The sequence below is a fragment of the Bos indicus genome, chromosome 1 (genome assembly GCF_029378745.1).
Source record: "Bos indicus isolate NIAB-ARS_2022 breed Sahiwal x Tharparkar chromosome 1, NIAB-ARS_B.indTharparkar_mat_pri_1.0, whole genome shotgun sequence".
NCBI classification, from domain to species: Eukaryota; Metazoa; Chordata; class Mammalia; order Artiodactyla; family Bovidae; genus Bos; species Bos indicus.
In genome coordinates this window covers 39,084,751-39,111,608 of record NC_091760.1, presented here as the reverse complement: position 1 = coordinate 39,111,608, position 26,858 = coordinate 39,084,751, and the positions used below count along the sequence as shown (strand labels likewise).

Here is a 26,858-nt window from a genome sequence, read left to right as displayed (position 1 = left end):
AGATGGTTTAACCTTTGAGCCATCAGGAGTTTACTCAAACTCATGTCCGTTGAATCGGTGATGCCATCTAACCTAACCATCTCGTCCTCTGTTGTCCCCTTCTTCTGCTACCTTTAATCTTTCCCAGAATCAGGTGTCTTTTCTAATGAGTCAGCTTGTATGATCGTTGTTTTAAGATGTTCTCAGAGGCGAAGATAGTTACTGCTAATATATCAAATCTGAAGATTCCCATTAGCCCAGATATTCAGGACTCAAGATAAAAGGACAGATATGATGAAAAAAATTGTCACGTGTTTCCTAGAGATAGCTCAGTGGAATAATCTCTCTCGGGGAGAGATAAAGGATTAAATTGATTTAAATACACAGTTAAAACGTTTAGCATAGAGATTAAGAAACAGTTCACATCCAAATGTTAGCTGCTACTGTGTATTATATTCACTATCTTGATCTTAGTGATCATCAAGTTTTGATACCAAATGCTAACAAAATGACCTTACATTCTAACACCCTAAAAAATGAACCTCCTCACTCACTTTTACTAGGGAAACTGTTACTGGTTGTCTGGAAAGGTTCACACCCATTCTGAAAGGAATAGCAATTTATTTGCTCTTTTAGTGTTACTCTTCCGTTGTTTCCTTGTAATTTCAATTAGCAGTTTATCAGAGAAAGTCAGTGCTAAGGTAGTGCCTAATATTTAATGAGCATCATCATTTTGAGACCCTTGATGCTCAAAATATCAGTGTAAGTATATACTCTAAGTGCAAATCTTAAGACCATATAAAAAGATAAATTTCATTACCTCTATTGTGATCTGATGCTTAATATATTTATTTAAACAAGTTATCCAATAATCTAAAAATGAATTTAGATTCGGTGTAAAAAAAGTACAGTATTAAGATGATTAAATGCATCATTTTGTTGAAAGTTTAAGTCATTAGTTTGCCTTTAAGCCTCTATGAGATTTCATATAGTTTATTTTTTTCTGTACTTCTTACAGATGGTTGCATTTAATGAATCAATGTGGTAGTAATATAACTGCAATGTAGACATATAAAAAAACTTAAGGTAAAAATCATATATACTATTTTTCTTTAAGGGAAAGGGAATATGTTATGCTTGGAAAGAGGTCATATTAGTTATTATATTGTTTTGTAACTTCTTCTTTAGCATAATTGTTTTCTGATTTTAATTGAAGAAAAAAAAACTTTTAAGCCTGAGAGTGAAAATCATGGAATAATGCCACTAGAGATAATCACTATTAACATTTTGGTGTGTTTCTCTAATTTTATGCATTTTCAAGTTTGCTAAAACTATGTAAAATTGTATCCTGTTTTTACAAGCATTTTATTAAAAATTCTTCACATACAGTACATAATTTCTAGAAGTTCCATAGTATTTGAAAGTATGTAGGTTAACATACTTACTATCTTATTGATAGACTTTTTTTTTCATGATCTTTGCATGTCTGATAATCTTGTATTTTTCAATTATGTCCTTAGTCTGGTAGATCTTCAAATCTTAGTACTATTATTTCTGTTGTAAATTACCCACTCATATCCATTTATCTGGAGCTGTCTTAGTGCTATTTATGTTTACCTTTATATTAGAGCTATTAACCATATCACATTTTCAAGTACTTTTCCAATTTTTCTTAAAATCATGATTTTAAACATGAAAATATTTTAAATTTGTATGCAATTGTTTGTAACTGATACCACTGCTTGGAAATTTCTTCTCACAGAGGGGAGCTGCTTCAGTTTCTTTCTCCTTTTTCTTTAGTTTGACCTTTCTCATTTAACCTGCTAATCTATTAGAATCAATATCAGTATCATAAGAATATTAATGGATTTCCCTTACCTGACACCAAATAGCTACTGGAGAATAAACAAAGTTCTGCACTTAGTTTTAAGAACAGGAACTATTAGAAGCAGACTTGTTTTTGCAAACATAAGAAATTAAGCTGACACAAACACCAGAAATTGTACTTGGGTTTTTAAATTGTTATGATAAAGACTGAGGCAGCTTAAGAATATAAAGACTTACTGCTATAGAGGAAAATAATTTCTACATACTTATGCAATTTTATTGTGAGGTCATTTAAGAAGTGTTTCAGAATAAACTATGAATTTTCATAATTATATAAAATATCTCTGAAAGTACTTCATGTTTAGGTTTATGCATCAAAAAGGTAAAGACGGGGTTTGTAAGTAAAACAATCTGATATCAAGAGAGTGTTAGCTTCTTAAATTGAATGGCAGAAAAACACAACAAAGAAATTTACCATCAAAGCAGAGAACAAAGTATAGTTACAGGTGAGGAAATCTTGGACATCACTTTAGTAGTCAGCTGAGGCTCTCACTTTTTTAATAACAGCCCTCCAAAGTGGTGTCTACAAACTACAGCTGACAATAATCCTCTGGAGCTGGGAAGTGAATGTAGTAACTGGTATTTAACTTTTTTTCTAATCTTTAAAAAAAAAGTTAGGAAGGCATATGTACAAAATACAGGAGAATATGTATATTAATGAAGGGCTGAAACTTTTCCCCTGAAAATTCATTATGTTGAAGCCCTAACTCTCCCCTCCCTTGCCTTCTCCCATCCATTACCTCAGAATGTGACTATTTGGAAATCGGGCCTTTTCAGAAGTCATTAAGTTAAAGGGAGTCCTTTAGGATGGGTCCTAATCTAATTGATTGGGGTCCTTATAAAAGAGGAAATTTGGGTACACTGAGACACTAACAGCAAATGCACACAGAGAAAAGACCATGTGACGACAACAGGGAGGAGGAGGCCACCCGTAAGCCAACGAGAAAGGTTTCAGACACAGTTGCCAGCATCTTGATCTTGGACTTCCAGTCTTCAGAGCTATGAGAAAATAAATGTCTATTGTTTAAGTCACCCAGTCTGTGGTACTCTTTGTTTTGGCAGTCCTAGCAAACTAACACAGTAACTTTATATTTAATGTATACCAAGAGTGTTTACTGAAAAATGATGTATAAAATTTGGAGATCACGGTTTCATTTACCCAGGACATATTGTTTTCTCATCAACAGGCAAAAGGAATTCACAACTCCTGCTGTAACCTGACAAGTGATTTTCTTCGTATTTTCCCTTTAACATAAACTCCCATTCAATAAAAAAAATTCATTTCTGATTTACTGTTTAAAAAAAAAGACTTCTATTGTGTTTCCACAAAGACAATGGATTATTACTATTTTGATAATTTAAAGCATTTTTAACGTAAGCTTTGAAATATATGGATTTATTTTTTGGATACACTGGAATGTATTTCTTGATAAACTAGAGGGTATTAGCAGAATCTCAACTGCAAAGTATACTTCAATTAGAGAAAAATTTAAGTGGCAGAGCCAAGGATAACAAAATATATAACCTACAGCTTTATTTACATAGGCAGTGTCATTTTTTATAAGCTTTTGCCATCTGCAGGAGTAGTACTTCTTTAATGGGAGAAACTGAGTAATACAAAAAGCATAGCAAATAGAACCAAGTAGCAAATAAAATACTGCCATAGTAAAAGAATACTAAGTAAGAGATCAGCCTCAAACATAGTGGCATAATCTAATGCTGAATGAGTCTCAACTATTCACAGGAAGTTTTACAAATTCAGTTCAGTTGCTCTGTTTTGCGACCCCATAGACTACAGCATGCCAGGCTTCCCTGCTGCTGCTGCTGCTGCTGCTGCATCACTTCAGTCATGTCCGACTCTGTGCGACCCCATAGATGGCAGCCCACCAGGCTCCCCCATCCCTGGGATTCTCCAGGCAAGAACACTGGAGTGGGTTGCCATTTCCTTCTCCAATGCATGAACGTGAAAAGTCAAAGTGAAGTCGCTCAGTCATGTCCGACTCTTCGCGTGCCCATGGACTGCAGCCTACCAGGCTCCTCCATCCATGGGATTTTCCAGGTAAGAGTACTGGAGTGGGGTGCCATCGCCTTCTCCGGCCAGGTTTCCCTACCCATCACCAATTCCTGGAACTTGTCAAACTCATGTCCATTGAGCAAGTAATGCCATCCAACCATCTCATCCTGGGTTGTTGTTCCCTTCTCTTCCTGCCTTCAATCATTCCCAGCATCAGGGTCTTTTCTAATGAGTCAGCTCTTCGCATCAGGTGGCCAAAATATTGGAGCTTCAGCTTCATCATCAGTCCTTCCAATGAATATTCAGGACTGATTTCCTTTAGGATGGACTGGCTGGATCTCCTTGCAGTCCACGGGACTCTCAAGAGTCTTCGCCAACACCACAGTTCAAAAGCATAAATCCTTCGGCGCTCAGCTTTCTTGATAGTTCAACTTTCACATCCATACATGACTACTGGAAAAACTATAACTTTGACTGGATAGACCTTTGTTGGCAAAGTAATGTCTCTACTTTTTAATGTGCTGTCTAGGTTTGTCATAGCTTTTCTCCCAAGGAGCATCTTTTAATTAAAACCATCTTTTAATTTCATGGCTGTGTGCAATGTTTACAAATTAGGTGAATTCTATTCCATAATTTGGCACTTAAAAAGCATTTAATCTTAAAACTGCAGAAAACATGGCATTTAATTTTTACAAAATTATGAATTTGCTTCCTCCATTATAAAAGACAAGTTAAAAAAACCTAGTTTGAAAAACTGAGGAAAACACAAACAATAGCTAAAATAGTTTAGAATTTTTCAACATTTCTTTCTACTGTTGTTTCTAGAAATAGTATAAAAAACTATTTTATACTCATAGCGATGACATACAAAATTGTATATATGTTACATATTTTACACATAAAGGTATACAGAATTATCCTCCAAATAAGTGAAGCTGTATCTTTTGGATAATAGTTTTATCTCAAGAGACAGATCTTGAAATATGAGTCATCTAGAATCATAAGGCAATACGATCTTGTTTTTCAGTCTTTAATGTTTGTTTCACATATATAAAAATGTATGCAGAGGAAAAAGTTTTTAATGAAAAACAACAAAAATGTATTATTTTAATTTCTCAACTTAAAATATCAACAATCATATTTTAAAAAATCCTTTATTACCAAAAAGTAATCATTTAAGTTTCTCGAATGAAAAACATAACAATGTACTGATACAAGCTATTTTTATTGTGTGAAAATGTCATAATTCATAGTGATTAAGAATGAAAAGGCAGCATATAACAAAATAGGCATTTTACTTGTTAAAAGCCACGTGGATTTACAAAACTAAAAATATTTTTAGAATGTGTTAATAATACAAATTAATTTTTGAGATATATAAAACATTCTATTTTACCATATATTTAATTTCAAAATCTTAAAAATGATTTTATTAAATGAACTCAGTAATTATTGTACACTAATCACTGGTAGGAGTGGTACAAAAATTTTAAAGATATATGTATTCCCAAACAAGATGAATAGTAAAAATGCAAAAGTATGAGTTCAGGTTTTAAAAAATGAACTAATATAAATTTTACAACAAGGAACCAAGAAGATATACAAGCCAGTTTTTTCTCTAATGCCAATACAAAATGTACATTCTGTCTTCTTGTGTTACTTTTCCTTACACTTCAGTCACCTATCAAATTTGTTATGAATTTTGTATCTGAAATAGAATGCTTTCTACTCAGTGCGCTAGGTAAGTTCTATGTACAAAACTCCAAAAAATTGTATATGATGCTCAAAATGAAAATTTTTAATTAATTAAATTGCCTTAGACATGCTTAATCGTGTTATTGTCAGATATCAGTGTATATATATATATCTGTTATCAGTACAAGTTGCCAAACTGACTTACCAATTTTAACAAGGTGATTTCTGTTTAGAGTATTTTCACCTTGATGTATATGGATGTTTTTAATTAAACATTTTAATCTATTATTCAAAATATGTATCTAAGAGTTTCTCTAAATGCCAGTTGGAAGACAGAATATATAGATGCCATTCTTCAGTGCAAGGGAAGTACTATTATTTTAAATTAATTATTTTGGAATTGTTTCTTTATAAATGTAATTTAAACTAACATTTTATTCTTATTTTGGTAGTACCCAAGCATTTCCCACTTATAAAATAAAGTTTTGGACTACAGTAGCTTTCTCAGTCTTTTTGCCTTTAATTTCAAGGCACAAAAGAGGTAGAATAACCTACAAGAGTTACTGAAACTTCTGACAGACAAGAGAGTGAGAAGGAGTACCTTGATTTCTGAAAAGATCTAACCTTTGAAAGAGGGGTTTACTGGGACTTTTAATAGTATCTCATAAAACATTTCTACTAACTTAAAAAACATTTAAGTCAAAAGGAATTGCAAGTGTCTTTCATTTATTGGGAATGTCATCAAAGAAAACAAACAGCAACAAACATTCAATTAATTAGTGCTTTCAAATAATATAATTTGGTAAAATGTGAGAATCTATTTTAAAAATATCTTAAGGTCAAATTAAGATGTATAACTAAAGAACAATACTATTATAAAACATACTTCAAACCATATAAATATATCTCCTTTGTATAGTTCATGTCTGTCAAGTAAATCTATTCCATTTTTCAGACACAGTTGAAACAAAGTATCTAATAGAAAAGTGCACAGTCAATATCATAGTAATTAAAATCCTTAAACAAAATTTTAGAAAAATATAAAAAGTTAAAAATTGAGGTTATAAATTCCCAAGAATCCCCTTTCCATGCACATATATCTTACAAACATTTAAAATAAAGAAATAAAGACTATTAAATAGTAAAGGAAGTATACAGAGTCCATTGGCTCTTTTTGAACAGGTTTTCCTTCAGGAATACACCCATGAGTGAGGATGTATAAACCAGAGTCAACACTAACTCTTGCTAACTTGTTCCAAATGCTCATCCCATTTGCTGGTCTTTTTTTTTTTTTTTTTTTTAAACCATGAAAGCCATGGATAACCAATTAATTATCAGAACAGTCAGGTCTTTGGCTCACTGATATTGCTATGGTTATCTTGCCCCAGTCATCGACATTCAAGGTTTTCCTCTATTGAGAAAGAAGGTCCTCCAGTTCATCTTGCTGATGTAAAGAGAGCACATCCATATGACTTGGTTATGAGATGACATCGTGAGCATCACTGTTAGGTCTCTGTCGCACAGCCACGGGAGGTAGTGGCTTTCCATAGAAATCTATGTAAACAAGGTATACCAACAATATGTAATTGTTATGGTAAATCAAGATTTCTGACACAATTCATTTATTTCCAACCAACACCTTTAAAAGAGTAAGAAACTCTGACCTTGTAAGTGAAGCATTGCATACAGCATATTGGGGAAAAAAGTCTGAATTGGAAAAAAGTTGAATAAATTCAAAAAACAATCACTAGGGTAAATTTTTAACTCAAGGTTATAAATTAATCTCTACTGATTTAATATAAAGCTGCACCTAATATATATATTATTATTATTTCCAAGTAAGTGTTCACATCAGAAACAAAACAAATAACAAACATCCAAAACTAATGGAACCTGTTGCCAAAGCCCTAATAAAATCAGTATTTGTACAATCCATGTTCTTATCCAATGTCTATTACTTCTAAGAATTTGGTAAGAAAAATTAATTATCTTAGTGTTCTGGTATTAGGAATATTTTACAATGATACTTCAGTATAGTTCATTGATATAGGGCATATCTGATACAAAAACAGTCTTAATTTTTACTTCATAATAAGTTCCCAGCCCTTAATTATCATAAATTGGTTTATAAACATTAGCATATGGAAACTTCAGTTTTTCTGGCCTATCATTCAAAAATTATTCTAGAAGCAAAGGTGTTCAAGGTCACTTGAAATAAATATATTAAAAATGTATTTAGGGGCCCATTTCCAGTTTCGCACATGCCAGAGTTCAGCTAAGCGGCTCCATGATACTGCTGCCTCAGCATCCATTTTGTCTGGCCAAGTGGCCTAAGGGGGTCTTAAATAGATACTAGCACCTCATGCGAGAACATGCCCTAGAAAACAGCTTGCAAAATTAGATTAGTTGTAAATGTATATTGCAAACTCTAAGGCTGCCACTAACAAAAGTCTATGACAAAGGAGGAAAGAATATACAGTGGAGAAAAGACAGCTTCTTCAATAAATGGTACTGGGAAAACTGGAGAGTCACATGCAAAATAATCAGACTGGATTACTTTCTCACACCATATATGAAAATAAACTTTAAATGACTAAACATAAAATCCAAAACCACAAAACTCCTATAAGAAAACATAGACAGTACACACTTGGACATTGGTCTTAATATTTGTTAGGTATGTCTCCTCAATCAAGAGAAACAAAGGAAAAATAAAAAATGGGGCTATATCAAACTAAAATGCTTCCACACAGCAAGGAAACTATCAACAAAAGAGCCTACTGAATGGGAGGAGATACTTGCAAATAATACATCCAATAAGGAGTTAATATCCAAACCACACAAAGAACTCATACAATGCAATATCCAAAAACAAAAAAAAATTTTTTTTAAGTGGGCTAGAAGATCTGAAAATACTTTATTGCAAAGAAAACAGATAGATGGCCAATAGACACATGAAAAGATGTTCAACATTACTAAGCATCAAGGAAATGCAAATCAAAACCACAATGAGATATCACCTCACACCTGTTAGAATACCTATCATCAAAAACAACACAAATAACAAAAGAAAAGGAAACCTCATGCACTGTTGGTAGGAATGCAAACAGCACAGCAGCCACTATGCAAAACTGTACAGCAATTCCTCCAAAAATTAAAAATAGAACTACCATACAATCCAGCAATTCCACTTCTGGGTATTTTTCCAAAGAAAACAAAAATACTAATTCAAAAAGATATATGCACTCCTATATTCATTACAGCATTATTCACAGTAGCCAAGACACGGAAGCAAACTAAGTGCCCTTCAACGGATGAATGGATAAAGATGTGATACACACACACACACAATAATAAGCCAATAAAAAAAAGGAAATCTTACTATTTTTGACAACATGAATGGACTTAGAGAGTATTACGCTAAGTGAAATAAGTCAAAGAAAGACAAATAGCATATAATTTCACATATGTGTGGAATCTAAAAAACATACAAAAAAACAAAGGAACAAACAAAACAGAAACAGAGTCATAGATACAGAGAACAAACGGATGGTTGCTGGACAAAGGAGAGGGACGGCAAGGCAGCAGGTGGGGTGCAGGAATGAGGGAAACAGGTGAGGGAAATTAAGAGGCACAAACTTCCAGTTACAAAATAAATAAGCCACAGGGATGAAATGTACAGAGTGGGGAATACAGTCAGTAATAACATAGTATCTTTGTATGGTGATTAAGGTGGTCAAAAGATACAAACTTCCAGTTAGAAAATAAGTACTAGGAATGTAATGTAAAACATTATTAATATAATTATATAATTAACACTGCTGTATGTTACATATGAAAGTTGTTAAAAGAATAAATCCTAAGAGTTTTCATCACAAGGAAAAAATTTTTTTTCTTTTTTTTTTTTCCTTTTTAATCTGTATGAGATGATGCATATTCACTAAATTTACTGTGGCAACCATTTCATGATGTATGTAAGTCAAAACATTATGCTATACACTTTAAACTTATACAGTGCTTTAGATTAATTATATTTGAATAAAACTGGAAGGAAAAAAAAATAAAATAATGAAATTGAATAAATTTCAATGTAAGAAAGAGTAACAGAAAATTACAATTAGGCAAATATCACAGTAAAAATTATTGCACACACAATCCAATAACAGATGCTAAAACAGAAGCTAAAGTTTGTGGAGAACAGAATATTTGCATATCCCAAAGTATCACGTCTATGATATTTACTAATTACAAAGAAAATAGTAACATTTTACAATGTGGCAAATATCACCTTATTCAAATGATGAAGGTTAGCACCACCAATAATGAGACTTATCAACATCATGTACACCCCTATTTCAAACATTTTGAGCATCAATTCAGTTCAACAATGAGAGGTGCTCTTGTGTCATCAGTTTGCAGCCTCTACCAGAGTGTACCATAGATAATACTATATTTGCCACAATTATGTCATTACTTAAAAAAAAATTTTTAAATAAACTGTATATTCTCTCCTTAAAAAAAATTAGAGGAGAAAATGATTGTTCAAGCAACTACAAATTTAAAGCGAATACTAAGCTGCCATGATGCTCTAAGAAATCTTAATATAACAATGTTAATAAAATGAATTAAAAATATGGATTTCAAAGCTGGACAGACCTAACTTCAAATTCTGTGTCATTTATAGCTGTGTGAGCTTGGGTGTAGGTTTCTCACACACAAACTGCCCATCTTACAAGGCTATTAGAGGAATTAAAATGAGATAATGTACTTAAAAGTGCTTAGCAATATGCCAGGGACATAGTATACAGTTATTATACTGCTATTAATAAAATTATAAGATATAATTATTTTGATAAATTTAAAGTATGCCTTTTCTAATTTCTTGCTTTCAAAATTAACAAGAATTTTAACATATCACAGAACTCATGATTAAACCAGAATGAATAGTTTCTATTATGTTTTACTTCTAGAATTGAAAAGAACCCAAATCACATACACATGACAAGAAGTATCAACTGCAGTTGATTCTGTATTATCTCATTGCCAGAAAATTATAACATTCTATACAAAACAGGTTTCTTATTCCCTTAACTGTAGGGGATATAAGTTGACCATACTGACCAACTGATATGACCAAATTAATTGATACCCATTTTAACAAAGGGCTTCAAACTTAACATAGAAAATATAATATTCATTCATATTTTAAGATTTGAAAATATTCTTTAGTTTTATACTTGGCACTTTTGGCCAACAATGTTTATTTCTCATAATGCATAACGTTTATGAAGTATGGATTAAGAGTGTCTACAAAGTGAATATAGATTCAGTTTTTAAGTCTATTCTCTGAATGTATGTCTTACGTATTACCCAGAGTGAGGTTTAGAGAAAATAAAGCAATTAGAAAAGTAAAATTGAACTGCCATCAAGGAATCAATGTCTGTAATCAAAGAATAAATAAGAATCTGCCTTAATTCCTAATTTGACTATAAAAAATTAGTTTTCATCTCAATAATTTTAAGTGCCAAACCCAAATGCAGTTAACTTAATTATTTCCCTTTCCCTTAATTATTTCCCATTATATGTCTGTTGTCTACTTCCCATCAACCACATTCAAATAAATATATATTAATAGTTAGGAAAGAGAAGAGGATGCGATGATAAAATTGGCAACTATCAGCATCTTAAACAAAAATCTCCCAATAAATATTAAAAATTAATTTAAACTTAATTAAAATTTTAAATTTGTTATACCTACTTTCTTCTCCATAATGAAAACAGAGTTGATTATACTTTTTTTTAGCTATACAAGGTATACTTTGACTTAAAATTTATGGGAAAAAAATAATGAAGATATTTTAAAACTTGTGAAGTTAGAATGTTTAATTTTCTGCTCTGAGAAGTTAATTTATTGATCTACTTAAAATTAACTGATATATTAGAATAACAGTGGTCTTAAATTTAACTAATTCATTATAATTATTTTCTAGGAGTTCTAATTTAAAAATATAGGACAACAAAGAAAAACAAAACCAATGAAAAACAACCTTCTTATTAGCCCATTTTCAATCTCTTTTTTAGTTGCTTTTATCTAATGTTCCCCCAGATACTACCATTCTCTTCTCCTTATTCTACATACTTTCCCTCAGAAACAGGAAACTATCATTCCTTCAACTGCATTCATTCAATAAGCAAATATACAACATCTATTAGGGACAAGGCATTTCTATTACGTGATGACAACTGAAAAACAAAACAAGAACTACCTACATGCCCTTCCACCCACCTGAGTCCCCTTTCTCCAGAGTTCCAGAATCTTATTTGCACTGATTTATAGACATTTCCAAATAGATAAGCCTATAGACACCTCCAAAGCAAGTTTCCTTTCTCCTCATGTATTGTCAGTATTAGAGATAGCACCAAACTTCTAGCCCCTTCAGCCAAATAATATTCTGTTGCTCTTTTCTTTCATCCCATACATTCATTCTTCATATAGAATTTATGACTGTTCAAATATTCTCTCAACACACTTTTTATTCTCCATTGTCATTCCCATTCTTCACTTCTCACTCTGACTACTGCAACAGCTTCTAACTCGGATCCTAACCTTAGTGTGGGCACAATCTAGTCTATGCTGCTGCTGCTGCTAAGTCACTTCAGTTGTGTCTGACTCTGTGCAACCCCAAAGACGGCAGCCCACCAGGCTCCCCCGTCCCTGGGATTCTCCAGGCAAGAACACTGGAGTGGGTTGCCATTTCCTTCTCCAATGCATGAAAGTGAAAAGTGAAAGTGAAGTCGCTCAATTGTGTCCAACTCTTTGCGACCCCATAGACTGCAGCCTACCAGGCTCCTCCATGCATAGGACTTTTCAGGTAAGAGTACCGGAGTCGGGTGCCACTGCCTTCTCCAATCTAGTCTATACATACATAGTGACAAAAATTACTGTCCTAAACAATAACTCTTGTAATACTATTTCCCTGTTAAAAATGTATATTGTCTCTTGTAAAATTATAGTGAGTCTAGACATCTTAAATATATTTGTGAGGCCCTAAACAATCTGGCTATAAGCTGTAATTCTAGTTTAAATATCTCTCTGTAACTTTAAACTTCCTATTTCTTACCTATTCCACCTACATGAACCTAAGCTCTAGTCACAAGTAACTTTATACTATTTTCCAAATTAAGCAATGTGTTTTCCCACCTCTCCATCTTTGAACAGTTTATTTCTTCTGCTTATTAACTCTTCTCACACATGTATGCATGTATATATATTTATATACACATACATTAGCACTACCTAATTGTTTCTAACAACATATTGAATATTTAAGCTGATAATATATTTTAACACAAACAATTTCAAAATATAAACAAACAGGAACTAATCTATTATAGTCAACAAAAACATCATGATGTAAAGTTAGCACCAAAAGACATGTGACTTCACTGTTATTCTGAAGTTGAAGGACAAACCTTCTGTCTTTAGAAATTAACAAAATCTTTTAATTTTCACTGCAAAACGATCAAACCAGTCAATCATAAAAGAAATCAGTTCTGAATATTCATTGGAAGAATTGATGCTAAAGTTGAAGATCCAATTCTTTGGCCACCTGATGCGAAGAACTGACTTATTGGAAAAGACCCTGATGCTGGGAAAGATTGAAGGCAGGAGAAGGGGATGACAGAGGACGAGACGGTTGGATAGCATCACCAACCTGACGGACATGAGCTTGAGCAAGCTCTGGGAGTTAGCAATGGACGGAGAAGCCTGGCCGTGCTGCAGGCCATGAGATAGCAAAGAGTCAGACATGACTGAGCGACTGAACTGAACGATTATGAAGAAATAGTTCATTATTGATACAGTATTCAGAAAAAGAAAGCAAGCAGCACATTTAAATACTTTTTGAATAAAATATTTTATATAGTCTGATGTAATTTCAAATTATATATGTTTTTCAAGATTAAACTTATGAATTTTTCTTTTCTAGTAAATGGATCTTCTTAGGAAACCAAGTTCAAGATTAGGTAAACAGAATTATCAAAAAGGAAATGAGATGTCCTTGATGAATTTTATTGAGCTACAATTCTATATGTATAAATCATCCTTTTGCATGTTAGAAATCAGAACTTCTGCCTGTTGTAAAGGGAAGTTCTGTATTCCCCACTGTCCTTTTTCAAGTTTCCAGGTGGAGCTCTTATACCCTATACTGGCTGTACTATACCTTATGTTAATTTCATCCAAAAAAGTGTTTTCTTGATTCAGTGAAGACTTTAGTAATTTTCTTTCTAGTAAGCTGAATTTCCCTAGTGGCTCAGATGGTAAAGCGTCTGCCTACAACGTGGGAGACGTGGGTTCAATCCCTGGGTGAGGAAGATCTCCTGGAGAAGGAAATAGCAACCCACTCCAGTATTCCTGCCTGGAAACTCCCACGGACGGAGGAGCCTGGTAGGCTACAGTCCATGGGGTCACAGAGGTGGACACGACCATGCATGCATCATTGAGTATACTGAGCATATATAGGACAATGAAGTTTTTAACACCATAATTGTACTGTCTCATATTTAAGCTGCCTTAAAATCTTTCTCTTTTACAACTATTTACATTAATATATAATGGATAAACACAAGCTATGATGGTCTTTACCTCTGTTTTCTAAGATAAATGTTAAATTACATTGAGGCAAAGGACACTTAAGAATAAAAAATTAAATAAATGAAAGTGAAGTATAATGAAAAAGGATGGTTGTGGATTTGAAAGGCTCCCCAAAGTAAAAGTTTATTGAAGTAATGAGGTAAAGAAAAATGAATGTGACATGTATAGATATTTGAAAACTGATCCTTTTGCATTACCATTATGACGTGTTTCACCAAGAGGCTCAAGTTTTGGAAGTCTAGTGACTTTGGGGGTTCCCCAGCCAACTGAAGAAAAAGAAAGACATTTAAAAACACTGTTATACAATATCTCTTTAGGTCTGTTAAGAGGATCCCTCTCTTGACAGCAGTGTATACAACTTCAATGTCAATTCATACATATTCAATGATATAGTACCAAATAACCATAAACCCTTTTTAAATGGTTTCTGTTTTAAAATGTAATTTTAGGTTGGTAATACTTGCTTTACGTTTTTGTTTCCCTTTAGATAAAAACATAAGCATCCTCACCACCATCATAAATAACCTTAGGCTACTAATCTAAGTCCCAACAGAAGCTAAAAGAAATATACACTTATTAAGTGGAATATCAGAAATAAGTCCTAAAATGGGGCTCAAAGGAAAATGTTACCATCTTATGCCTTCTAGCAAGACTAAAAGGAAACTACAAACATATACATTGTAAGGTATTTACTGAATATGTGAGGTACAATGCTTAGTGATGAAAAATTTCTCAAAATTACTATGTCCCAGTGCTTTATATACAGTATTTCATTTAATATCCATAACATAGTTAGAAGGTCAGGATGTATGTTGGAAATACAATGGAAACATTCAAACATCTTGGCTTCAAACATTAATTTTCAGGATGAAAGATCCAATTTTTTAAAAGGTCATACTAACCATCCATTCATTACAATTACATTCCCTTTAGCAATCTGGGTACTGATATTCCAAACAGGACCTGAATCCATTATAGGAGGTACTTAAGTAAAGATGTCTTATTAATTTTTACTATTTTTTTTACTTTCATAAAGCATTTTTTATGAATAAAAAAAATCAATATTTATGTTGATAAATTCTGAACTAAGTAGACGGAACAAAGAATTCTACGTTTCTCACAAATTCACAAGATTATGAATATGCTGAATAACTGCATAATTTTTTGTATTTTTCTTTACTGTTTAAGGCAGTATTTCTAAATTCAGTATCAATTTCAATTTACTCACCAGGAGGAGGAGGTGGGGGTGGTGTTGGACTCTTAGGAACAGAATCATCTGTATTAACAGGTTCTACACGGTGGCTCCTTTTCATCCTTAGTTTCTTAGCTTTCTTTTTACTGTTATCTATAAGAATATAAACATGAAACTTTATGCCTTTTGGAAAAAGTTACTTCTATAATAAAAAAAAAGAACAGAATTAGAATATTGATATAATTATTACCATAGAAATATAACTTCAACTTAAAAATTGTTACCAATAATGAACTGTGAACTTTCCTTTTCTAAGAATATATTTGTAAGTGTTTATTGAATGAATGATTAAAAAATATGAGCGAGTGGCAAAAAGTCGTATTTTAAGTTCTATGAGAAGTGATTCAGAATACAAAAAAAAAATCCATATTTCCAAAAGTAACATTTTTTTTCAAGTGTCATAATAAATAAATGGAATCATCTAATTACAGAGACTTCTACAAAGCTACGGATGACCTGGGGGAAAAAGAGAGGTATCGGTTTATCTCAGTAGGATATACAGAATGATTCCAGATCTAAGCCCAAAAATAATCCTTTGAAATGTGGAAAAAAGACCCTAATCAAACCAAAGCACATTATCTATGAAAATAATGCCCAAGATGCTCAACATAAATGTATGTAACCAAAACTCATATTAGATCTTACAGAATTGAATCTTAATTTTTCTAAAAATATTTACAAATTCTCACTTAAGCACATATAGACATTTTAAGTGAATCTATGTTGTTAACATGTAAACTTTAACAACATAAACCAGGATGTCATAGTAGCTAAATAATCAAACAGCAGAGCCACTGAAATATTTTAATTGATAATCCCAAATCACTAAATTTATACATATAATACATTTTCTAAAATGGAAATTATGTTACACAAGAAACAGCCAACATCTATGAAACCTATAAAGCAGTAAGAAATACAAATATATCTAGAAACTCATTATTTTTCTAAATAAATTAGTGTCACTTGAGAATATTTTATTCTAGATATAAACAGAGACATCCTTTTACAATTAAAGCTATAAGCTTTGCAGCTGGGAGAAAAGAAAGAGAGTTTCCAGAATCATATGGTACTTTAGCATGGGCAATAAGTCAGGGTCATGGAAGAGCACAGGCTATGCAACAGAGGACTGAAAGTTGAGGGAAGTGAATCTTAGCACAGCCACAGATGAGATATGTGATCTCAAATTACTCAACCTTTCTAAGTCCCTGGTGTCCTACTCTACATAATGGGAAAAATATACCCCAGGACTGATATGTGAAATAACAATTTTGTGTTAAATAATATTTTCAAATCATCTACCAAACCATTTTGTTATTTAACAATGTATTAGCGTTATTAGAAAGAGTTGTTCCAATATATTTAGAGGCCACTTGACAGTCTACATTTTGTTTTACTCTGTTAAGAGAGTGATATGGGTACAAATGTGGATACCCTAACTTCCCAAATTACAAAAAGTATAATTTTCAAATCTTTGTATTTTTATATAGCAAAACATACATGTTTGGTACTCTGCATCTCAGGGACTGAGATCTTGTTTTCATAAACTCTTTGAAAGTGAAAGTGAAAGTGAAGTCGTGTCCGACTCTTTGCGAACCCGTGGACTGTAGCCCACCAGGCTCCTCCGTCCGTGGGATTCTCCAGGCAAGAATACTGGAGTGGGTTGCCATTTCCTTCTCCAGGGGATCTTCCCGACCCAGGGATCGAACCTGGGTCTCCTGCATTCCAGGCAGACGCTTTAACCTGTGAGCCACCAGGGCAGACCCCATATTAAATTCTTTAATACTGTACAAAAATTATTATATACCATCCCTATAAATACATCATATACCTAGTTATTGTATCACCAACTAAGAACGCCAAGGAAGCAATGGTTACTGGGTATCTCTCATGTATCGGCCCTGTGCTAGGAACATTGTACAGTTACTTTTATTATAAGGAAATCTAAAAGCCTGATGGAAAAAAATAAAAGATGAAAACTCCATTTTTGAGATGAGAAAAACAAGGACTGAAGAACACTACATAACATAACATACATCTAGTAGATGAGAAAGTCTGGATGCTACCTCAGATTGTGTGAGTCCAAAGGGTCTCTCTCTCTGACACCAAAAGACATAAATTTCCTGTTAAATCACATAACTAGTTTATAAAAAGAAAGGTAACCATAAAGATTTCATATAATATTAAAATAAGAGGAAAATGGATATTTGATAATAAAATAGCTTTTAAATTATATTTTTAATTTATTTTAATTGAAGGATAATTGCTTTATAATATTGTGTTGGTTTCTGCCACAAAGCTTTCAAAATGTTCAATTATGTCTGCATCTCCTAAAACTCACAAGTAAATAAAGAAAATGACACTGACTATAACTTTATGAAGATTAAAAACAAAACAAACCCTCCAAGAATTTTAAACGTTTTAAATACACTCTAAGGATTTCTGGGGCTATGCAATATTCCTAATTACTGAAAATGGAATTTTCAGCTGAAATTCTTTTCAGTTACAAAGGGCTAGGTTTTAAGACATCATGAATAAAAACATAAATTAGCAAACTAATGAACTAAAATTCATGAAAAAAACATAATAAACATTGCATTTGGAGATGAAAAAATCTTATATTTCTTTGTGAAAATAACCATGACAAATGAAAGAGTATTTTTAAGTTTTATATAATGTTATTTATATGTCACATATAATACATAAAACTTAAAAATAAACACAATGAGCATAAAAATAAATACTTTATATATTTTTAATAACTAGATTTATCACCTGATTCTGATGATCTCCAGTCTGTCTCATCTTCATTTTCCAACTGCTGTGTTAATGCCTCCTTATAATTTTCTACTACTCCAAACTCACTGTTTTTTTGGCTACTGTCACTGATCTGGCTCTGTGTCTCTATTTGCTCATGCTCCATTTTATGTTTCAGGGGGCAGCCATCACTGTCTTCTGTATTTTGCCTCTTTTTTTCTCTTTCAAGTTTTTTTTCATTCTGACAAAAATGAAATGTATCATTCTTAATATAATGGTCATATCTAAGATAGCTTAAAGGAGAAATCAAATAATTCATGAGCATTATATAACTTCAGGGCACTTTGATATTTCCATTAAAAATTATTTGAGTGTATCATTAAAACATGCTAATTGCCAAACATTCAGAAAACAGAGATAGTATAAAGAAAGAACACTTATATTACTAGTAATTCCACAGTCTAGAGATGATCACTATTTGATATACAAATCACACAGAGGTGCTTTTCTTTGCCTATCCCACACATACAGACATACATATCCTCAAACACACACAAATGTGACTGCCTCTCTATATATACATATTTATGTATATTTTTGGAGAAGGAAATGGCAACCCACTCCAGTATTCTTGCCAGGAAAATCCCAGGGATCGAGGAGCCTGGAAGGCTGTAGTTCATGGGGTCACAAAGAGTCGGACAGGACTGAGCAGCTAAGCACAAGCACATGTATATTTTTAAACAGAAAAGAATCAAAGATTTAAGAATACATATTTCTTTCTATGTCAATCAATTTATGAAGTGCTTACAATATTGCATGATACATACATAGTTGTGTTAGCTATGAAAGCATTATATTATGCTATGGTTTAGTCGTATGCTATAGTTTAGTCATATCTGATTCTTGCGACCCCATGAACTGTAGCCCACCAGGCTCCTCTGTCCATGGGATTTCCCAGGCAAGAATACTGGAGTGGGTTGCCATATCCTTCTCCAGGGAATCTTCCTGACCCAGTGATGGAACCAACATGTCCTGCATTGCAGGCGATCTACTGCATTGCAGGTGGATTCTTCACCACTGAGCCACCAGGGATTCCCTATATTATAATGTATGTGTAAGCTATTACTACTTTCATCAATTACACTATTATTTTGAATAATTCTATCATAACTTATTTTACCAACTCCCACTCAATGGACAAAGACGTGATTTTCAATTTTTCATTATTACAAGAAATACAATGATTGAATTAGTTCTCCAGAATAAATTCCTAACAGTCATGCTGCTGGATCAAAGGGTAAAGCACATTTTAAAATGTGACATACTACAAACTTTACTTCATAAAAACTAATGTCAAATTACACCACTGGAAAAGGATTGAAAGAGTGATATTTTCCCATATCTTTCCTTTTTTTGATTGCACAGCACAGCATGTAGGATCTTACTTCCCCACCAGGAATCAAACCTGCACCCCCTGTATTGGAAGTGTGCAGTCTTAACCACTGGACTGCCAGGGAAGTCCCCCACCCCACATCTTTTTTAGTGCTTTTTTAATCATCATGCTCAGTTATTCAGCTGTGTCCGACTCTTGGTGACCCTTTGGACTACAGCCTGCCAGCCTCCTCTGTCCGTGGGATTTTTCAGGCAGGAATACCGGAGTGGATTGCCATTGTCCCCTCCAGGTTTTAATCATTATCAATCTTTTATATCTCCACCAACTAATAAATACTTTTTTACCTCAGTGTTGATTTATTATTTTTATTACTACTGAAGGTAAGTTATAAAATATCCTTATTGCCATTTAAATTTTTTCTATAAGGAACTACCCATCATAACCCAATGCCCTTTTTTCTATTAGAGTCTCATTATTTACACAGTAATTTTTTAAGGATTCTTCTTTTCTTTTGGTCCCATGTTTCTCAAATATTTTTCATTACGATTAGATTTTTTTTTGTCCTTAACTTTGTAGAACATCTCTTTAAAAACTGAATATATAATAAGATCTACTTTATTTTTCCCATTTTGTGATTTTTCACTCTGTGATTTGTGGCCTCATTGTCCTGCTTTGAAAGTTTCTCCTCCTCCAAGTTTACAAATGTCTAACTGTATTATATCCAAGTGTTTCTAAGGTGTCTTTTTTTAATATTTAAATCTTTTAAAATTTAATTTGGTATACAGTGTTCAATAATTTTACTTTTTTTCTAAATGACTCTTCAGTTGTTTCAATATATTTTTTCTCCCAGATTTGAAATGCCACTTTTCTCTTATACTAAATGCTTATATATAACTCTGTTTGTTACTATTGTTTCATTGTGTATTCTGGAACCAACATCTCACCATTTTCATTATCTGTGATAAAAATCAAAGGAAAAAAATGTCAGGTAATATTTTAAAGGAGAAGTTTTGGGGGGAAGAAAACTTGCTTGATAAAAAGGATCATTTATTTCCATTTATTTCATTTCTTAAGTAACTTAAAACAAAATATCTCATAGTACCAACTATTTTGCAAAAATAAAACAACCAAAAACTATACAATCAATTTCTTACCTGTGGAGCTGCCTCCCTCCTCAGCAGCAGCCCCAAGAAGAAATAATCATCCACCTTTCCAGATGAATACCTGTGTGGAAGGAGGCAGTGATAGGGGAAGAGGGATGGAGCATACAGGTGGGTCATGCGAGCCACCTGCCACATTAAGCTCTGAGTGAATGAAGAGGTGGTTTAGGAAGCTCTGCCACTGAGGAAGCATAGCTGCTGGGAGTGATTTAAGCAGGACCAATGCAAACTCTGAACATCAGTAGAAAATGAAAACAAAGACACAGATACACAGACGGACAGATATAGAAACACACACACATACACATACACTCTCTCTCTCACCCTTAATTTATGATTAAAATCTACAAATTAATTTTAGTTAAACTTCTGACATTTAAAATTAAATGATATTCAAATATAAAAGAACATATCATAGTTTCAAACATTAAGTATCCTGGGAAAATAGACAGAAAGTCATTTACATACTCTAATACTTCATAAACATGTAAATATTACTGTAAAAGGACAGTAATAGCAATATACAGGGATAAAGACAATGTAAATAAGAGTAAACACTATTATAGGATATGTGACAAAATGTATTTATCAGAACAATAAGATAGTTGTATATCCTATCTTCATTTTCATTCTCAGTGAATTCTGCAGCCATCCTTTTTATAAGAGATCAGAAGGGAAGATTGAAGAGGAAGAAAAAGCAGCAAACCTTTAGCCTGTCTGCCCCTTTTAATTTCTTTTACAAATAATTAATCCCTGGAGAAATACTTCTATCTCCCTGCCTCCTTTCCCTACTCCTCACCTCCTTTCTGAACTTCCAACTTTATAAAATATAAAAATTAATTCGCCACTATCCATACCTCAATGATTACAGATGCTATTGGCTGGAAAGGATTAACAATAACTGGTTCTGGGTCCAACTCAGCCATACCACTGGTTCCATGGAGTTCAGCCTGTTCTTGCTCTCTTTGTTCTCTATATTTTGAAGGAAAAAATTTGGAATTCCTTATGAGAAAATGATAAACCATGTTTAAGAACACTTGCAATAGGTTTATGGCTATTAAATTCAGTATTTAAACATATGGATATGGCTTTGAATTTATCCTAATGCAGGTAACAGGCCGCTATCTCCATGTAAAGATTAATCGTTTGAATTTTAAAAGAAAGAAATGCTGACAAAAATGACATTCTCTATGACTGACTTCTTAATGTCTGCAGTACAGATTATTTTTCTATGTAATAAAGATTTATATTTATCAATTTATTAATTACCCTCCCAAACCAATGCTATCCTCTTCTCTAATAGTAACTAGATAAGTTCTACTGTTAAACCTCTTAAGAGCTGTGTACAGTTCTATATCATAAATGAACTAGATAACAATTATTGCTTTGCATAAGTAGAGAAGGCTATAAAAATAAATTGCCCTTTGCCACTCAAATCAAATAAATATTTCTATATTAGTTACTACTGAGACTTTTATTACCTCTGTGACTTAAAATTAATGTTGCCCCAGAGATAAAGGTAATAAATTATTAAAAGCAGCAGCTATAGACAGAAACATGACTATTTTAGATCTGCAAGTAGACTAAGTATAGTAGAACAACGTCAGTGTTCATTACTATGGCGTTTATTAAGTTCTATGATGGAAAGATATATTCTCTCATCCTAAACCTAGAAAGCCAAGATTTAGTGATCTGCAATTTACTAATTTTGTGACCTTGGTCATTTATCTGCATACTTGAGCCTCAGCTTTCCCATAAATGTGGACAAAATACCTATTTCATAGAGCTATTTCAGGTAAATTAATGTATGTGAAAGCTTTCTGTATATAAACATACTTACAGGACACTTATTCATTATTAATGTTATTCATTTATTAGTAAGTAATTTCAGGTATCTGGTTTTAACATACTATTTTCATATACCAATAATAGCTGTTTTACTGTTTTTTTCAAAATTATCTAAACCTATAAAAATCTAAAAACCTATTAAATTGTATTTAACAATAAAAAGTTTTTTTTTAACACTCTCATCTAAATTTAATTATGGATTCTGTTAAACAGGAGAGGATTCAGACCACAAGTGGCATGGCTAAGAGAAAGGAGGAAAGGGGAGAGGGGTACCAGAAAAGCCAGCCATAACATGATCTAGAATATCTTTATGGAAAAAGCTAAAACTGAAAAAAAAAAAAAAAGACTAAATTTCTTTTATTCAATCTTTTTTTTTCCTTTTTGCTTGTTTTCTAAGTAAAGGAAAACCAAAGAAGCCTTTAGAAAACTATGGCCATATATTTTGTTTTCATAATTACATAGAAGGTATATTTACATGAATGGTTGGGTGTACTTAGCTTTATATCATGAAAATATATACTAGAATAGAAAATCAAAGATTCTCACAGGAACTAAAACCTCTTATTGGTTCAAGAGAGACCTATGTCACTGATCTGCTCATGTTATTGAGCACTTGAGGATAGAAAAGTTATCTCTCCAAGAGGTAAGTCCTGACTCTGAATTAAATGAAAGATAACAGTAATCAGAGGATTTCCTTGACAGTGCGAAGGAGCACCTCACAAAGGCATCACCAAGGACAGTTAGTGGGTTCTTGTCTACCAGGCTGCAACTGTTAAAGCACACAGAAGGCCAATATTACTTAGGTAGCTGGAAGACAACTTTGGATGCCACAAGGGCTCACTTGGAAATCTTTTAGTTTCTTCCCTCCCCTGACATGTAACAATCAAATGAAGAAAGAAAGAGAAATCCTGGGATTAAGAACTAAATCCAACATCCAATCAAATCTGAGAAGCCAATTAGATCTCTCTGTCAGGAAGATCCCCTGGAAAAGGGCATGGCAACCCACTCCAGTATTCTTACCTGGAGAATCCCATAGACAGAGGAGCCTGGCAGGCTATGGACCATGGGATCGCACATAGTTGGACACAACTGAAGTGACTTAGCATGCATGCGTGTAATCAGATCTGAGTATTATTTTATTCCAGCATGAATATTATTATAACTGATTCTGTGGTAGAATTTATGTAAACATTTTTTTTTTAATTTAGAGTTTGCTAAACATTTTAAAAATTTCCATTTAGGCAACACTTTTTTAAAATAGTTTTAAAAACATGTTTTTAAAACCTGAGATAGTGCAATTCATTTTTTCAGACAAAAACTAGTGCTGAAGATCACATTTTGCTTCAGCTGGTTGATCCACACTAACAGCTTACCTTCTATCTTCACTGACACTAATGAGGAGTATCTCAGTCTACGACACGTTCTTTCCTATGGGAGACTGTCCTGTGCATCACAGAACATTTAGCAGCATCCCTGGCCTCCACCCTCTAGATGCCAATTGCATTCCACCTCCCAGCCATGACAAGCAAAAATGTTCCTAGACATTGCCAAATGTCTTCTGAGGAGCAAAATCACCCTGTGGATTGAGAACCACTGCACTAAAGGTTGTCATAAGAAATAAAGAAAGAAAAATTGTAAAACTGTGACGGATAAATACCTCAGCAATAAATATAACTACTATACCACCATTAGGAAAATTAGAACTCTATCAACCAAACCTGTTAAGTCCACAGAAATAAAAAAAATTTACCAAGAAAAACCTGAATAGGCAAACTAAAAAACTATTCACAAAAGTGAGGTGTTTCTGGCTTTTCATATGCACTGTGCTATATAATTAATCATCTTACCTTTCTTCTCGTAATTTTCGCACGCGTTCAGCCCTTTCTCGCTTCTCTTGCTCCTCAAGAGCACGTTGTTCTGCTGTGTCTTTTTGGATGCGTTCATTTAAGGCATCAAAGTCCCTTGCAATGATATGTAGTAGCCAATAAAGGCCCTTTTTAATGGACTTGTCAATTTTCTTTCCATATCCCAAGACTGCTGAACAAGGTTCCTTAAAAACAGAAGTTTATTTGACTTAAAGATTAAAACTAAAAGTTCTCTACAAATATTTATTCATAAACCATTAGTATAAATACTGGAGAATCAAAATCAATTAACTCATTAAATTAATGACATAAAGCACCTGCTTCTTTCACTTATAAAATACATCTTTGCAATGATTACTACATTAGTATGTACATGAGTTGAAATGTTTTATGGATTATACCTGTAAGCTTTGAGAGTGATTATGACACTAGTAGTTGGCAGTGCTAGATAATTTTAAACAAAATCACTGACTGACAAAACTGAACTTACAGAAGAAAACTACCTATTAAAAATACTATTAATACTACTACTATTTAACACTACATAATAAAAATAGCAGAAACTTTTAATTTCCTACACCAAGGAATTTATGGCACTAAGCATCTTTTAACAATCATTTTCTGAAACCAAGAATAAATGATTAAATTCCTCAGTTCATCTTTAAGACTGTAGGATAACTCTAATATAATCTTTCAAAATTCATTATAAACTTTTCCTAAGTATAAGTTGTGTATTTATACTTCCACCATTTTATAATATTTATAGAATAACATGTTTGTATAGCTTACATATTTTGTCAGCAATGTTGAAACAAAATCAAATCTAAAGTCTTTGAAATGATGGAAGATATTTTAAAGAAGTCAGTAACAACTAAACAGAAAACAAATATCACTGTATTAAGTAATTTCAAATGAACAGTGAGATTATGTATTTCCTGGTAAAATATTTTAAAAAGAAACACTAATAAATTATTTTGTTAGCTGCCTACCCTCTTATTGCTTACCACCTTTACAAAAACTAAGTTATACCAAATATAATTTATAGGGCAAAAGAAGCCTCAACACTTACTATCTGACACAAGCACTTGTGCTCATTGACGAGCTTTTCCAGAGAAAGACACTCAATCACATCAGCTTCTCCTAGAGCCCCTTCCTTATCCTGTTTATTTGCCAACCTAGAAAGACATAAGTGAAGTGGATTTACAGCAAATATACAATCAGACAGCTGCTTAAAAACATTCTCACCAAGTTCCTACTCCAAAGTTTTAACCCTGCTGATTACAGAACATGCTGGCTTTACAGAACAATGTACTATCTTTTATTCTATCATTTTTCCTTTAAGTTTGTAAACATTTTTTAAGATTTGGCCTATAAAAGGGAAATCAAGTAAAGAGAAATGTCAAGAAAACAAGCAATAGGTCAACAGGCCAACAACAAAGTACAAACAGAAAAAGAAGTGGACTAGTTTCCACAGCACTCAGCCATCAGTTACCCCTTTCACCTTAGAGCCTTATCTTTGCTGCATTGTGATGCAAAGGTCCTTATCCCAAGTCTTTTCTCTTCTTTAAAATACAAACTGCATCGTGTTTCACATACCTAAATATTCATTCAAAGCTTGTATTATTTGAGCTAACCTGTATTTCCAGGGTGTGGATGTGTTCACATAACAGTGCAATTTACTGGAGAAATGAGGTCACTTTTATCTAATGTATTTAGCACAGCACTGGACATAGAAAACCTTATACTCAATTAGGAACAAACTGGGGAACAAGTGAAAAAACCAAAACAAGTTCTAAAAAGAGTTAGGAATTACCACAAAATACTGTTTTCCTGGAAGCCTGGCGTGCTGCAGTCCATGGGGTCGCAAAGAGTCGGGCGCAACTGAGCGACTGAAAAACAACTATTTTCCAATCAGATGGCAGAGGTCAAAAGGTAATAAAACACTGTCTTGGAAACGGTCTGGTAGTATTTCAGGAAAATATATATTATATCATAAGTATGTAGAATAATCAATCTAATGAACCCTGTCACCTATCTTTAAAAATTGATACCGTGTTTGCTCATCTATTTATCTTCCATGTTCCCATCAGTCATATCACTTCACCCCAAAATTTTAAAATATTCTAATACCACTGTCACACTTAAGCTCTGAAAAAAATTAATATTCTTCAATATCTTTTTTAAGTGTAATGTCCAAATTCAGATCCAAACCAGATACACATTACAATTTATTCTTTTAAGTGTTTCTGAATCAGTATCACCCCCAGTGACAACACTGCTTACTCCTAAAACATCACTACCAATATCTCTGAAAAGACTGCATAAAAATGGCAGTATCATCAATTTTACTTATAA

The 26,858-nt window shown here is 32.9% G+C and overlaps 1 protein-coding gene across 5 annotated transcripts in view; it reads right to left on the bottom strand.

The window, feature by feature from the left end:
* Positions 1 to 6,853: 6,853 nt before the first annotated feature.
* The window catches only part of ARL13B (ARF like GTPase 13B), a 73,538-nt gene continuing 53,533 nt past the window's right edge, over positions 6,854 to 26,858 (bottom strand). For 2 of the 5 annotated variants that reach the window (XM_070786752.1, XM_019965941.2), the window contains 7 exons: positions 25,573 to 25,678; positions 24,486 to 24,688; positions 21,648 to 21,762; positions 18,256 to 18,478; positions 15,457 to 15,573; positions 14,426 to 14,494; positions 6,854 to 7,129 (listed from right to left, as the gene is read on the bottom strand). In XM_070786752.1, coding sequence (XP_070642853.1) covers positions 7,053 to 7,129; positions 14,426 to 14,494; positions 15,457 to 15,573; positions 18,256 to 18,478; positions 21,648 to 21,762; positions 24,486 to 24,688; positions 25,573 to 25,678 — 910 coding nt within the window. In that variant the 3' untranslated portion in view covers positions 6,854 to 7,052. Of the gene's footprint in view, positions 7,130 to 14,425; positions 14,495 to 15,456; positions 15,574 to 18,255; positions 18,479 to 21,647; positions 21,793 to 24,485; positions 24,689 to 25,572; positions 25,679 to 26,858 lie in introns of all 5 variants that reach the window. The other 3 variants (XM_070786726.1, XM_070786736.1, XM_019966092.2) reach the window with 3 other exon arrangements.